Here is a 16,781-nt window from a genome sequence, read left to right as displayed (position 1 = left end):
GAATATAATATCATTTCCTTTCGATCGACTTAATTAATGGTAGCCGGGTCTGTCATTTTACGATAAGTATGTGGAATGAAGGTTGTGACCTTTCTGAGCCGAATTAATTGCTTTTTTGTAAAAGTAATAAAATAAAATAATAAAAAAAAAATCTGGTAAAAAGTGAAAGACACTATACTGAGAAATAAAAGTAATTCCCGCTTGGCAAATTAGACACTGGTGCATTCCAACACGTCAGTACTTTCTATCGGAACTTTCACTTGGCTTGAAGTAGGTGACGTGGTTTCCTATATTGCTTGTACGTGTCTAAGAGAAAACTTAATACAGTGAACACTGTTTCTTTCTGTGGTGTTGTTCTTTACGAAGCCTGTGTACAACCACTCGCTTCATCTTAAAAAATCGGAAAGGAAAACAGACTGCCTTACACAGCTGGGTATTCTCTACTGGCAAGCAAGCAAGCCAAAAGTTCGAAACATCCTCTCTTGTCGAAACTAAAAGGAGACGAGCTACAAAGGAAAAACGCAGGCGACGAAAACGAAGGGTAGCTGCACGTCAGCAGTGCCAAACTATCTGCACCTCACCCATTAGACTACTTTAATAGCCACAAGCGAGCTGGCAAGATGCCTATTTCCTTCCTTTCATTCATTCATTCATTCATTCATTCATTCATTCATTCATTCATTCATTCATTCATTCATTCATTCATTCATTCATTCATTCATTCATTCATTCATTCATTCATTCATTCATTCTTTCATTCATTCATTCATTCATTCATTCATTCATTCCTTCCTTCCTTCCTTCCTTCCTTCATTCATTACTGTATAATTTTTGAATTTTCGTCAACTTGATAATACGAAAAATGTTTACATGGACGCTGCTGTTGGAGGGGAGGGGACAGTGCAAGTTGGGGGTGGGAGGGGGGGGGGGGTGGGTGGGAGAGTAATCACCAGAACACAAACACCATTCAAATATTATGAGTTCTAATTTGAGTGTGTTCACGTGGAGTGCAAGTAAGTTACAAATACACCAGAACTCGTGACCTTGAAGCTGAAATAGTCAAGCGCAAAACGCGCTTTTAAAAACAAATATAAGAAATCACGCGAAACGTGATTGCAAAACGCTTCATGAGAGGCATGACTCGAAACACAAGTTTAATCAGTAATTGGTTTGATGCCAGGAGTCATGTCATTAGTACGTAACAAGTTATGATCATCCGAGTGAGTGTAGTCCTGACAAGGACTGTTTGAGGTGACATTGGCCTGGTTAAAACCTTCTGGACTGACTTCATGGGTTAATTACTTGCAAGAGTTACCTGAAAATAAAAGCTCAGGGTAGAGTAATGATTTAATGTGAAATGAATATGAAATGCAAAGTCTTTTTGTACTTGGGAAGTGTGAATAATTTTTTTTTCTGCCCTGATGCGTTAAGTACCAACGGATCATCATAGTCTCCTACATTAATACCCAATTGTAAAAAAACTGTGCGGCAGTATAAACTGAACAAACAGCAGTTTTATTTAACTTCAATTTTTTTCAGTAACAATAATAATTAGACACAATTTCATTTAAATCAAATGTAAATTTTCAGTAAATTTTCTTCTTCTCTGCCATACTATCAAACTTCTCTTTAAATTTGACAATTAAAAATCATATTTGTACATAATATCGAAATACTATTATCATCGTGAGAACCAAACATCAGGTCCTCATGTTAGCTGAATATACTTATAAAATTTGATACTGAAATACAGTTACATGAATCTTTTTTTTTCTTTGTCTCGCTCCTTTGTATTTAGTCGATTTCCTTTATAAATCTGGTTAGGAACTTATAATGGCGGGAACAAATTTGGTGATTGATTATAGAAAGGTTTTCAACTGAGTGTCGTAAAGTCAAAACCAATTAAAGTAATTACTCTCGCCAATCACAACAGACGCAAACAGCGTCTTTTATCAGTCCGCAGTCGAGTTTCGTAACTAAGAATTAATTTCCTTTTTTTTTTTCAGTTTCGAAAACTTGAATCCATATAATTGAAAGTGGTTCATGACCATCAAATTAAAGGATAGGAAAATTTTTTTCTCGAACCTACAACAAACAAAAGCTTCTGCTCTTGCACAATACACGAAACTGATTCGGCTTTTATCACCCTTCATTCGCATTCGAAGGCTCCTCAAAGTTGCGTGAAACACATTCAAAGGTGTTCAAAGAAATTAGTGCAGTTTGACATCCCTTTGGCAATTCTTTCACGCTCCTCAAACGTATACATATCGAAGGTACCTTTTGTACAAGTAAAAAAACATTGACAGCACTTTTGCCGTACGGTCCGTACCTTTGATAACAATCGAAGATACATAACGTTAAATTGGAGGTTTGGCAAAGATGGCCGTTGCCATCTTTAACTTATGTCAAAGGTGATTCGCAAAGGCGATTTTTCGTGCAGCGGGCGAGCTCGGTTTCTCAGTGGAGGCATTCTTGGAGGTCTATCTTGATATCCTTGCGAAGGTTGAAGAAAAAAAGATTTTAGTGAATAACACTTTCAATAAGGTAAATTAATCACTGCGGAAGTGTCTTTTCCGGTTTCCAGTTGAGTGTCGAAAGTAATTTGGAAATAATCTCGTACTTTGAACTTCTCATTCTAGATTACATGTGGTATATCCGGTAAAATCGGTATTAATGACCTCATAATGGCTGATTGGAGAACGCGACCGATTTTACCAGATGTTTTCTCCAAAGACGAACATCTGATTACGAGATGAATTTGTTAATTGCTTTCATTTGCTTTACTTCGCTCTGTGATTGGTTGGATAAACTCGCACCACTTTCTCGACCAAAAACACAATCGTGACTTACTCGCACGCGTTTTCCCACGCTTGGCGCTGGTTACATGTATTTTCTTTGAGTTCTTATTGGTTCATCTCTCATTAAATACCCGAGTAATTTTTCTGGGCTTGGTTATACGACACTCAAATGAAAACCGCTCTACAAGTTGGTGATAACCACGCTACTCTCCTTTAGATCTGCTTTTGAAAGTTTGGTTGAATCCTCCTGCGAGTATGTCCGGCTTGAAGTTTCTATTTGGGGCACCCCTGTACTCACATTACCATCCGGCGCATATGATCTTTGTCGGGATTCCCCATCGACAGTGCTCTTGCGGAAGGTGTGATTAGAAATTTGGCTCTTCATGTAAGCCATGGTATTTTTCTCGGGGTGAAAAATGATGATGTACACCTTGGGTACAAAGATGCATACGAGCAATCCAGTGGCGGAGATGATGGAGGAGGCACCCGAGACGACAACGCTGTATTTACCACGTATGTTCAAATGAACGGGATAAAATGTCACCCATGAGATTACGAGAACGTAAAGCGCGAATGCGATGAATTTCCCCTCGTTGAAGTTGTGCGGCAGTTTCCTGGACTTGAATGCAAAGTAGCAGCAGACGAAGGACATGATGACGAGGATCGCGACCAGAGTATATTGGCAGAAATCTCCTCCTAAGTTCGTCGTTTCCAGGCAATCAAGAAAGAAAGAGGTCCTCACCGATCTGTCTATCCGAGGACGGGGAATGTCGATTACAAACCAGACGACGAGGATTAAGACATCCAAGCCAACAACGCCAACAATTATCAGGATGTGCTTGTGCTTCTCGATGAAGCCTTTGGTGAGTTCAGATCGCGGGACACGATGTTCAAAGAGATGTACGATTCTCTTGGTTTTGACTCCAAGTACTACTATCGCAATGGTGTAAAAGATGTAGAACCACGCAGTTGACACCGGACAGATGACATGGTTGGGTTCTGAGAAGTTCACCAGCGCCCACAGATAATTCATGCCTATACTAAACAAGAACAGGTAACTGAGTTCTCGATTAGAAGCTTTTACGATTGGCGTTTGATTTCGCCATATGAACACAACACCAACAAGCACAGTGGCCAGAACACCCAGACAAGCGATGAAGGTGACCAAAATTCCTACGGGATCCCCCCAGTGGATGCGTTCCAGGGGTACTGGAAGACATTTTGTGCGTTCCTCGTTGGAGATGTGATCCTTCGGGCATTTGGTGCAATTCATCGCACCAACGACACTTGACACAGTGTCCTGGGAACACTTGATGCACTGCCAGCAACAGTTCAGCTCTTGCGTCTGTCGGTACCCTGGCTTGCACCTCTCGCTGCAGACTGCGCGCGGGATATGTCCCGTCAGCCCGTTGTTCCAAAGAATGGCACTAGAGTTGAGTTTGAGAATCTGTGATTCCCATGTCCCTACATTTTCCACGCGGCCACCTGTGTCTTTGTCTACACGGTAGTTCATGATACTGTAAGTTGCCAAAGAATCACCATTTTCGTCAAAAAAGACGCTGGAGGTTTCAGTTGTGAAGTTGACCTTCTTCAAGTATTCCAGGACATCTTTTGGCTCCACATAGGGCTTCGTCTGAGGACAGTTCTTCATTGGAGGAGATTTACACCTGAATATTGCGTCTAACGCATGCGCAATGGCGTACACGGCGTTGATGACGTATGTGGTTTTACTGTCGTATAGACTCGTTTCGAATATATTCTCAGTGACTGTGAGGTCGTCCGAGCACCGTTTCTTTCCAGCAGAGGGTGTAACGTTGAAAGTGCAATCGTATTCTCGTTCCCAGAAGATTCTCCACCACGGCGAATCTCTGTAGAGCGAAGTGCGTGACAATAAGTATCGCTTATATGATGGGACAGTAATATCAGTAAAAACAACCCCAAGCATTCCCTTCAGAATGGGTTGAAGTTCGTTGTGTTGAATAACGTGGTCATTGTCTCCCCAAGCTTCGCTAGCAATCCATATCCTACCCACTAGACCTTGTCGTAGGGCTTCTTTTAGCACGCTTAGTGCAGATGTTCTATCACAATACAAGATTATCACGCCCACATTGGTCATTTCTTTAAGTTCCTCAATAATCTTTCGAACTTTTTCCTCTCTTTCCTCGTTGATTGGGAAGTAATTGTCGTAGGCAATGCAGATTCCTTGGGGTTTTGAATGTTTACGGAAGTATTCGATCCCCGATCTGCCGTACGCATCGTCGGCGGCTATAGCAGCCACGTAGGTCCAGTTAAAGTACCTCGCGATATCCGACATTACTTTTGACTGGAAGCGATCAGGGGGTACCGTGCGAAAAAACGACGGATACGCACTGCTGCTCAGTTCGTCGCTTGTAGCAGCATAACTTATAAGCGGCATGTCTTCCACTTCCAGTAGATTAGACACGAGAATCGATGACCTTGAAGTTCCAGTGCCCACAACAGCGACCACTGGCGAGAGCTGACCCTCCGGCAAGATAATACACGTCTCGTTCAGCTGGGGATTGATAAAGGAGAATTTGTGAACATTTACGTAATCCAGCGTGGATTGCATAGCTCGGCGATTTTGTAGATTTGTGTCCGAAATATCGTAACCAAGTGTAACGTTTGGCAAAAGAGTCGTGTCATTGTTGATTTGCTCAATCGCAAAGATCATGGATTCTGCCAATGACATGAATTTCGATCGAAATCCTCCACGCACGTGAACGGGGAAAAGGCCACCGATTGTTACGTCTCCTTTCTTGCGGACTCTCAGTCCTGGAATACTGTCGGTTGCTGGTGTGCTCTGTGGTAAAACGAGGAATAAAATCATCGCCAACATGACTCCACGGCGTAGGCTATGAAAGCTAAATATCAACGAAGCCATCACTTCAAGTCGTTATTCCTTTAAATGACTATGCGTCTTCCTTTGTGACAACCCACCAACTTTGTTTACGAAAATGAATAGCCTCATGCATACAAATGAATTGAAGCATTAATTTTTCAGAGGATGAGTTTCACCCTGCTATTAACTGAACCGACCACGAAAGTGAAAACATATTCCCTCCCGCGAAAGTTCATACATATAAGCCACTATATCTGACACTCACGTCTCATGTCAATCAAGAATAAATCATCGATGGCTTCACTCCGCATGATCGCGCATCGGAAAATAAACTTTTCGACTCAGCTTTGGTTTGGAAGAAAGTGTAAATAAACTAAATGTTTCAGCCTCGGCGGCTTCACGCTGTCAAAAACAATGGTTTAATTATGTCACTCAGCAACGAGATTTAACGAGCAAAATTTCAATTATTTTAAAAAACTTCACGAGAACGTGCATTGAACCACGATATCCGCTTTTTGAGGTTCGGATATCACAGATATAATTAGTACACATTCGTCATCGCTCAGCATTCCATTCCGTGCTGACATCAAAAATCGTTTCATTGTAGCTGAAAGAAAATAGCTCTATTTGTTTATGATAAAAGTCACCTATTTGTTTTCTTTTTTAAACCTAAATTTTGTCCATTTTTAATTAAAACCCGTACTTGAAGACAAAGATCTTGTATATCAGTTTATTATCAGTTGTAATTGCTATCGCTGTGTTATTCTAATCCAAAAACTGTGCCTAACGAGTCACGAGATATTACGCTTGATGGAGACTCCTGTTATTTCAAGTAAAGCAAACAAAGGAAGCCATTAACGAATTTGACTTTATAATTATAATTTACAGCGTACTATAAAGGAGTTTTTGCATGGCAAACGTTTATTTATGGTAATGTTAAATAAGTTCCCGATCTTATCGAATTTAGCCATTAAAGCCAACCCGTGGTAGACAAACCATTGATTGACAGTGTTCTATCATTAAATCATTTTATTTCCCTTCCGCAATTAATAGCGTGTGCGTGCACGTTTTAACGGACAAACGTTTTTCACTTTCCAAGTTGCTGAAACTAAAAAGCTCCTTGCAGTGAAGATTGTGGTACGACTCAGGTCACGATATAGATTGGTCTGGCCTCTCGCCACATATTTTCTGCGTTGTTTAGTTTTAGTCGCCTATACTGATACTTTCTAGAGCAATTTATTAATAGCAAATTCATGAGCACAGGAAGAAACGACAGAAAAAACAAGGAAAATTGTAGGTTGCTTCCTATTATACGAAGGGCTACTATGTTGGCTAAATGCAACAACTTGAAATGATGCAAGGTATATTTCCTCTTGCGGTGGATAAACACTTGACCCGTCTAATTTCTACGTGCGAGTTTCGGTCAACCCCAAAACATCAAAGACACCGATAGCGTGAGGATGGGGCGGGACAATTCTAAAATGCGCTTAAAGTGTTCATAGGTTGCACGGCCTCACTTCATATTCTTAACCTTTCAATTCGCAGCGCGCGTTGCGGAAGTCATTCTCTTCATTTTTTTTCTTGGGAAAAGACAGCAGTAACGAAAAGCACTGCCTATGTGCTAAGATGGATTTCATTCGATTGCTTTGCACTTTAAGATTTTTAAAGTACCATCATCCGATCATTTTAGCTACTCAAAAATACAAAAAGGGAATTTTAAAAACCACTCAGAAACATGCATGACAAATGTAATCAGGGCAGGTGTTTCAAGGGGTTTCGGAAAGCTTTCAAAAACGGATTGTTTCGATATAGTTTTTTTAGTTTAAAAATTTCCCCCTTCAATCTAAGCGGATTATGTCAGAAAACTTTCATCCGAAACCAAGGAAGTGAAAGTTTATATGAGAGCTTATCAGCTTTCAGCCGTACCGCCGTCAGGCTAACGGGGAATTTAAGCAACGACAACGTCGACGGCAACGACAACGCCGCAAAACAATAGGTTACGAGCACAAACAATCGCTTTGAAAGTGCGTTTTAAATTTTGGTACATTTCTCTGCCGTCCTCTGCAAAACAGCAACCTGAAATGACCAAATTCAAGGTTTTTGTCGAGAACGTGAGCACACGACAGTGAATTTTTCATTCTTTTTCTCTTTAACTCGAACGCCACTCCGTAACAATTTGGTTCCTGGGTAGTTTGCCGTTTTTGTACAAGTTGGATGAGTTGAAATAATCGCGAATTACCACAAATAAAATAAAGTGACGCTTGTTGTCGCCGTTGCCGTTGCTAAAGATCCCTTATCTCAGGAGCCCATTAAGAATGGGCTCCTGCTTATCTCTAGTATCAGGACATATTGAGGACCTCTCCCGGCACATTATTCTCTACAGTTAAAATAGAATGGCTATATATGGAGTATTCTTTGCATTTTAAAAATAGAAAAAGGTATTCTTTACGTGAAAGAATTATTTCCACAACGATTGTGTTTTGCTACACAAAAGGTTGGCCCGATATTGTGTAAATTATTCGGGTGACTCGCGTGTTTGATATTGGAACAATTATTTCCTCCGCAAAATAAATGTTTTTCTTCCTACGTAATCATTTGATATTAGGGTTTCAGTGCAGGTGCGTCCTTTTAGGTAATAAAAGTGCAAATGACAGAATTGAATGAATTCAAAAAAGGGAAATGTAGTGAAGCTCACAAGATAGATCCAGCTACTCAATGAACATTTATGAACTACAGATATATCTGTACGGCAATTGGAGTTTTAGAAACAAAATACTAATTTTTCTGAGGGGGGAGGGGTTGGGAATCAGTGGAAGGAGCCCCAGCTATTTTCTCCAGCAACAAATGGGCGGGTATGGGTATATACGGTAGATGTTTTTCAAAGACCCAGAGATTGATAAGGAGCTGAGGGAAAGAAGAAACAATCGCTAACATGAATCAGAATAGAAAACGTGTCGATCTTCGTAACCTTCTGTTGCCACAATCTTGGACAATACAAACGAAAACTTAAGACCGCCCTTCCCCCACCCCCCTCATTTCAATTATTGAAAAATGACCGATTTGATTTGCTCGTGAATTCGTCATCATTGACTTTGTGGGGAGGGGGGAGGGGAGGGCTTGTTTTGCGCACGTACAAATTTTCCTTGATCAGGCTGTATTTGACTAGCTTTTTATTCTCAAATTTCCAGAGTTTACCGCAGAATTACCATTAAACGTCTTCCTGTTTAAAACTGTCGTTCTTGGGATGTTGAGTTGACATAGATCACCGGAAAACTTGTTCAGATTTTACAAACGAACAATCAAGTCCAAAAATTATCAAAAGAATTGTCAAATAAAAATGGCATGTGTGGGCGAAGCCTGACTTACAGATGAGTCTAGATCATCTAAAATTAGATCAGCTACTTTTTTCCGTTTATGTTGCAAGCCGAAATATCGGGCTAAAATTTGTGTTAATTTATATATTTCAGTTGTTTTAGCATTTTCGGTATATTTTTGTCGGCCACGATACCATACAATAACTTTATTTAGACACGGTAATTCCATCAGCTACATAATTACCGTTATCAACTATCTATCTACCTAACTGTGATTATAAAAGCAGGAAAAAATTATAACAATAAATGCTCCTTTTCTTGTAGGCCGTGTTTAAACTGTGGCGACAAATTTAGTCTTCAAATCATTCAAGGAAGTCGCTTGACCCCCTCAGCCCTTTTGGATCAGTCTGCCGTCTATATTTAGCATTTGAAATAATTTACTGATCCTTGCAGGTCTACAAGAGATCCGGCATCACTCATCGGTTTGTCACTGTGGTCTTACACATTTTAATTAAAATTGAACACCCGAGCAACCTCGTTCCCAGGGACCTGAGGGGATCCTGGGAACGAGGGTCACTAGAACAGGGCACCCAATTGTTCGTTTTCGGTCCCCAGAAATTCGACAATTGAACTGCAAAGAAAAACTAGAGTTTCTTAAGCGAAAGATCACGTCAAACTTTCGTGATGCTGAAAATTATTTCCTTTTGTTTTTAATTTTTGGAGGGGCAAATAAATCGTTTAAGGTGCGAAAAAGGCCAGCTGGTATTTTCGGAAAGTCAACGTCCGCTTGACCTTCGCTTGCAGTGATTCGGCGAAGAAGTTTCAGTCTCGTAACATTTTTGGCAATATAATTTTCAGGTTAACAATCTGAACCGATCAAACTGTGTCGGGTTACACAAATTTGCCTTTTGAATGGCCGTAAAATGGTGTGGGAATGCTTTAATGTTGTCGTTGGGTGCTGCCGAAAAGCTAACTATGCCTATTGGTTTCTTGCCCTATGTCGAATGCGTGGTGACTTGATCGAGTCTTTCAAAATCATCAACGGCTTTGTGAACTACGGTCAAAATACATTTAGCTAGGAAGGAAATAGCCTTCTCCCCCCCTCCCCCCCCCCCCCCCCCCCACGTCTACAACTACATCTTCATTGATACATGGCAAAGGTTGCCCATCGCGCCACGGTGTGCTGGTGCTAATGTATATTTAAGAATTGGTTCATGCTTAGCGTGCGTATATCGAGTTATGGATGCACGCGGGAAGTTTGGAGACCACGAGAGAAGCGTAAGAGTTGCTCGAGGCGTAGCCGAGAGCAACTCTAGCTTCTTGAGTGCTCTCCAAACTTCCCAAGTGCATCCATAACTCGATATACGCGCAGCTAAAAGCATGAACCAATTCTTTTATAACATAGTGAAAATAAAGTAAATGATTCTTGGAAAACAGGTTGTGTTCCAGATTAATTACAAAATTCTCTGTACAAAAAAAAAGGCGAAAATGGTCTCTCATATCGGTTTAATCTTAACGTTTCATTAAGCTTCAAGCTCTTATAAATATACATTTTTTATGCTGTTGTCTCTCTGTAAAAGTTTTTTAATAACACAGCGCGCGCATCCTTTGCCCATCTGACTTGCACACGTCATCGGATGGACGCACGGCCGTGTGTATGTTGAGAAATGTACCATGATGACGCCAATAGGAATTAGATTAGGATGCACGCGCGCTATGTTATAAAATGCTGTATATGGTGTTTATACACGTGCAGAGGCAACATATATAAATATAATATATAAATATAAAAACAGTTTTTACTCAAGAGCCTCAAGAGCATTTAACACACTTCCAGACTTCTTGAGGGACAATACGAAATCTATAGATGTATTTAAAACTAATTTGAGGGCATACTACCTAGATTTGACTTTAAATGTGTACGATCCCGCAGTACCTCAAACGTTCAAAAGTGTCTTCATAAAATGTCATCAAAGCAGATCATTACCTGTACTATGTCTATTATTAGTTAAAATGTGTTGTTAATTAGTTGTCAATACCTAATTATTATGCTGTATTTTCATTTATGCAAGGAGTCTCGTTTTTGGAACTTATCGTTCTGTGAGTTCTCTCCTGTCAGAGGTTTCTTCATGTTGTTTTTTCTCCTCTGGCGAAGCTTATAAATAAAATAAAATAAATAAAAAATAAGTTAAATGTTAAAATGTGCCCGCAGGACAAGTTTGAAGGGGTCTCTAATTGTATATAAGCTCTGAGAGAGCTTGCTCGCAGGTTGGGAAGAATACAGTTTCTTAAAGTCACTTCACAACATCCTTTAAGATCATCAGCGCATGACTTCTTTAATAATAGAGTTATTAAATACTGGAACCAGCTACGATTAGTATACGTGTGCGATATTCTGACAAGTGTCAACGCCTTTAAAGCCGGTCTTGATCATGTGAAGTTATCTAAACCTGATTCACCTAATGGATTCTGAGAACTATCGGAAGAATTTTAATAGAATAAGCGATAAAAGTGAACCGTGTAGATAACGCCAGCGGCACTAGTCAATAGTTTTATTGCACTAGGGTGATAATTCATAAAAAAATTGACAATTATTTTATATTTCTGTTGACAGACAAACATTTTTGGCTTTTGAAATGACATCAAATAGCGTGATACTTTCCCTTTAAAGTAGACTACGAGTCTATGAGTCTATTGTGGTAAAAATAAAAGTCTACGAGTCTATAAATAAAAGTCTATGAGTCTATTATGGTAAAAATGCCATCGCTTATAGAGGCCCGATACTGTGGAATGCAGCGCTGATTGCCCCGAACGGACAAGGAACTCGCGAATACAAACTATAAGGACCTGGCAAAGAAAATCCAGTCGATCGATATCTTCAAGGAGTTACCTTTTAAGGAGACTTCAGTAACAACGGTCAATTTAAGACGCGCGGATTTTAATTATATGTAGGGAATTTTAAAATAGGATTAAGGGTGTGGGGATTTTACTGGGTGTATTTTTTTAATTTTTATTTCTTTGCACGACCCCACAAGCTGCAGAGCTTTAATTTCAATCGTGCTGAAATAAAGGCTGTCTGTTTGTCGGTCTCGGTCTGCCTACTACGAGCAGACCCAGATTTTTCTCACGAATTGAAAGCCTAAGCGCGCTGACCACGCGAGGGCGCGCGAAACTTGCCTCCCGCGCGGACATGTTTCCCATCGTGCTTCGCTACTCCTCGCGGTTCGTTCGCTTTACTATAGTCGAACCTCCCGTAAGTGACCATCCAAAATGCCCAGATTTAGTGGTCGCTTACAGGAGTCAAACCAGAGAGGGTCTCTTCTAGGAATATTTCTGACACATCTCCTTTTAGAAGAGTGTTTATTTCATACATTTTCCTAGATACAATACGAACAGTGCTAGGTTGTCACTAAAAGTTCCTCGCAATTGTAAATGCTAATTAGCGTAGTACATACAGCCAACATGGAGATCAGACTATGTGTCAAGTGGTCGTTTACAAGAGGCTAAAAACAATGAAAAATTATCATACCATAACCTCAAAAAGTGATCGCGGTCGCTTAGGAGAGGTAGTCCTTTAAGAGAGGTTCCAACTATATGGCTTTAATTGGGAAATATTTGGTGTTTTGGATGGGTGGTCGCTTACGAGAAGTTCAAAGTATAGCATATGGGTTTTGAGAGGGAAAAAAATTGTGTTTTGGATTGGTGGTCGTTTGCAAGAGGTTCCAACTATACGGTTTTAAGTGGGATAAATTTGCGGATTTGGATAGGTGGTCGTTTAAAAGAGGTTCCAACTATAAGGTTTTGAGTGGGAATAACTTACTGTTTTGGATAGGTGGTTGCTTACAAAAGGTTCCAACTATAGGGTTTTGAGTAAGAAAAATTTGGTGTTTTGGATAGATGGTCGCTTACGAGAGATTCCTACTACAGGGTTTTGAGCGGGAAAGATTTGGTGTTTTGGATAGGTGGTCGCTTACGAGAGGTTCCAACTAAAAGGGTTTTGAGTGGGATAAATTTGGTGTTTAGGATAGGTAGTCGTTTACGAGAGGTTCCAACTATAGGGTTTTGTGTGAGATAAATTAGGTGTTTTGGATAGGTGGTCGTATACGAGTGGTTCCTAGTATACGGTTTTGAGGGGGAAAAATTTGGTGTTTTGGATAGGTGGTTGTTTACGACAGGTTGCAACTATAGGGATTTAAGAGGGAAAAATTTGGTGTTTTGGATAGGTGGTTGCTTACGAAAGGTTCCAACTAAAAGGGTTTTGAGTGGGATAAACTTGGTGTTTTGGATAGGTGGTCGTAAACGAGTGGTTTCTACTATAGTGTTTTGAGAGGGAAAAATTTGGTGCTTTGGATAGGTGTTCGCTTACGTGAGGTTCCAACTAAAAGGGTTTTGAGTGGGATAAATGTGGTGTTTTGGATAGGTGGTCATATACGAGTGGTTCCTACTATAGTGTTTTGAGAGGGATAAATTAGGTGTTTTGGATAGGTGGTCGTTTACGAAAGGTTCCAACTATAGGGTTTTGAGAGGGAAAAATTTGGTGTTTTGGATAGGTGGTCGCTAATGAAAGGTTCCAATATAGGGTTTTGAGTGGGATAAATTTGGTGTTTAGGATAGGTGGTCGCTAACGAGAGGTTCCAACTAAAAGGGTTTTGAGTGGGATAAATTTGGTGTTTTGGATAGGTGGTCGTATACGAGTTGTTCCTAGTATAGGGTTTTGAGGGGGAAAAATTTGGTGTTTTGGATAGGTGGTTGTTTACGACTGGTTTCAACTATAGGGATTTAGGAGGGAAAAATTTGGTGTTTTGGATAGGTGGTCGTTTACTAGAGGTTCCTACTATAGGGAATGGATTGGGAAATATTTAGTGTTTTGGATAGGTGGTTGCTTACGAGAGGTTCCAACTAAAAGGGTTTTGAGAGGGAAAAATTTGGTGTTTTGGATAGGTGGTTGCTTGCGAGAGGTTCCTACTAAAAGGGTTTTGAGAGGGAAAAATTTGGTGTTTTGGATAGGTGGTTGCTTACGAGAGGTTCCAGCTAAAAGGGTTTTGAGAGGGAAAAATTTGGTGTTTTGGATAGGTGGTTGCTTACGAGAGGTTCCAACTAAAAGGGTTTTGAGAGGGAAAAATTTGGTGTTTTGGATAGGTGGTTGCTTACGAGAGGTTCCAGCTAAAAGGGTTTTGAGAGGGAAAAATTTGGTGTTTTGGATAGATGGGCGTAAACGAGTGGTTCCTACTATAGTATTTTGAGAGGGAAAAATTTGGTGCTTTAGATAGGTGTTCGCTTACGTGAGGTTCCAACTAAAAGGGTTTTGAGTGGGATAAATTAGGTGTTTTGGATAGGTGGTCACTTACGAGAGGTCCCAACTAAAAGGGTTTTGAGAGGGAAAAATTTGGTGTTTTGGATAGGTTTTCGCTTACGAGAGGTGCCAACTAAAAGGGTTTTGAGTGCGATAAATTTAATGTTTTGGATAGGTGGTCGTATACGAGTTGTTCCTACTATAATGTTTTGATTGGGGTAAATTTGGTGTTTTGGATAGGTGGTCGTTTACGAAAGCTTCCAACTATAGGGTTTTGAGAGGGAAATATTTGGTGTTTTGGATAGGTGGTTGCTTACGAGAGGTTCCAACTAAAAGGGTTTTGAGAGGGAAAAATTTGGTGTTTTGGATAGGTGGTTGCTTACGAGAGGTTCCAGCTAAAAGGGTTTTGAGAGGGAAAAATTTGGTGTTTTGGATAGGTGGGCGTAAACGAGTGGTTCCTACTATAGTGTTTTGAGAGGGAAAAATTTGGTGCTTTAGATAGGTGTTCGCTTACGTGAGGTTCCAACTAAAAGGGTTTTGAGTGGGATAAATTAGGTGTTTTGGATAGGTGGTCACTTACGAGAGGTCCCAACTAAAAGGGTTTTGAGAGGGAAAAATTTGGTGTTTTGGATAGGTTTTCGCTTACGAGAGGTGCCAACTAAAAGGGTTTTGAGTGCGATAAATTTAATGTTTTGGATAGGTGGTCGTATACGAGTTGTTCCTACTATAATGTTTTGATTGGGGTAAATTTGGTGTTTTGGATAGGTGGTCGCTTACGAAAGCTTCCAACTATAGGGTTTTGAGTGGGATAAATTTGGTGTTTTGGATAGGTGGTCGTTTACGAAAGCTTCCAACTATAGGGTTTTGAGAGGGAAATATTTGGTGTTTTGGATAGGTGGTCGTTTACGAAAGGTTACAACTATAGGGTTTTGTGTGGGATAAATTTGGTGTTTTGGATAGGTGGTCGTTTACGAAAGGTTACAACTATAGGGTTTTGTGTGGGATAAATTTGGTGTTTTGGATAGGTGGTCGTTTACGAAAGGTTACAACTATAGGGTTTTGAGTGGGATAAATTTGGTGTTTTGGGTAGGTGGTCGTTTACGAAAGCTTCCAACTATAGGGTTTTGTGTGGGATAAATTTGGTGTTTTGGATAGGTGGTCGCTTACGAGAGGTTCCAACTAAAAGGGTTTTGAGTGGGATAAATTTGGTGTTTTGGATAGGTGGTCGTATACGAGTGGTTCCTACTATGGTGTTTTGAGAGGGAAAAATTTGGTGTTTTGGATTGGTGGTGGCTTACGAGAGGTGCCAACTAAAAGGGTTTTGAGTGGGATAAATTTGGTGTTTTGGATAGGTGGTCGTATACGAGTGGTTCCTACTATAGTGTTTTGAGTGGGATAAATTTGGTGTTTTGGATAGGTAGTCGTATATGCGTGGTTCCTACTATAGTGTTTTGAGTGGGATAAATTTGGTGTTTTGGATAGGTAGTCGTATATGCGTGGTTCCTACTATAGTGTTTTGAGTGGGATAAATTTTTGTTTTTTGGATAGGTGGTCGTTTACGAGTGGTTCCTACTATAGTGTTTTAAGTGGAAAAAAATTTGGTGTTTTGGATAGGTGTTCGTTTACGAGTGGTTCCTACTATAGTGTTTTAAGTGGAAAAAAATTTGGTGTTTTGGATAGGTGGTTGTTTACGAGTGGTTCCACATATAAGGTTTTGAGTGGAAAGAATTTGGTGTTTTGAATAGGTGGTCGTTTACGAGAGGTTTCAACTATAAGGTTTTAAGGGGGTATTTAACGTAAACGTTGTTTTATCACACTTTACATGGCTTTAATGGAAATATCTCGTTCACGTTTCAAGCGATCCAAAAACTCTATGTTCATTCCGCAAATTTGTGTTGTGGGGTGTTTGTGAATTTTGGGATGATTTTTGGGTATATTTGGGAGGATTTAGGTTTTCTAGAAGAATTGGTTGAATTAAGAGAAATAAGAAATATTGAAGAATTAGTGAAGTTTTAAAATAAGAATTTGTAGTTAATAATTAATAGACGGATACCAAGTTTGTCCACTAGAAACCTGGGGTGGTATTGCGTGGGTATCCTCTGTCTGCTAGTGTTCCAAAAATCATTTTCTTTCTTCAATCCCTTCTTAAAACCACTTCAAATTTCATTCAAATTTAGGTTCAGTCCCCCCTTAAGTGGGATAAATTTGGTGTTTTGGATAGGTGGCCATTTACGAGAGGTTCCAACTATTGAGTTTTGACTGAGAAACATTTGGTGTTTTGGATACGGGTTGCCACTTACGAGAGGTTCACACTATAAGGTTAAAAGTGGGACTAATTTGGTGTTTTGGATAGGAGGTCGCTTACGAGAGGTGCCAACCATAGGGTTTTGACTGAGAAAAATTGGGGGTTTTGGATAGGTGGTCGTCTTGTGGTCGTTTACGAGAGGTTTGAACTATAGGGTTTTGGGTGGGAAAAGTTTGGTGTTTTAAGTAGGTGGTCGTTAACAGGAGGTTCC

General features: G+C 40.1%; 2 protein-coding genes across 3 annotated transcripts in view; both read right to left on the bottom strand.

The window, feature by feature from the left end:
* LOC146483722 (uncharacterized) overlaps positions 1–16,781 on the bottom strand; it is a 232,772-nt gene that overhangs the window by 94,636 nt on the left and 121,355 nt on the right. The window lies entirely within an intron of this gene.
* LOC146483729 (extracellular calcium-sensing receptor-like) lies at positions 1,495–6,143 on the bottom strand. 2 transcript variants are annotated; one of them, XM_085105865.1, is made up of 2 exons: positions 5,924–6,143; positions 1,495–5,619 (listed from the first exon to the last, which is right to left on the bottom strand). In XM_085105865.1, exon 2 carries the CDS (start codon positions 5,506–5,508, stop codon positions 2,980–2,982), a length of 2,529 nt encoding a protein of 842 aa, XP_084961991.1. In that variant the 5' UTR covers positions 5,509–5,619; positions 5,924–6,143; the 3' UTR covers positions 1,495–2,979. The 2 variants fall into 2 exon arrangements, with proteins under 2 accessions (XP_084961991.1, XP_084961990.1); XM_085105864.1 differs by lacking the exon at positions 5,924–6,143 and having other exon boundaries at positions 1,495–5,904.

The sequence above is a fragment of the Pavona decussata genome, unplaced genomic scaffold (assembly GCF_977016875.1).
Source record: "Pavona decussata unplaced genomic scaffold, jaPavDecu1.1 SCAFFOLD_38, whole genome shotgun sequence".
Taxonomy (NCBI): domain Eukaryota; kingdom Metazoa; phylum Cnidaria; class Anthozoa; order Scleractinia; family Agariciidae; genus Pavona; species Pavona decussata.
Note: the sequence above shows the minus strand (reverse complement) of the source record. Positions and strands in the feature narration are given on the sequence as shown.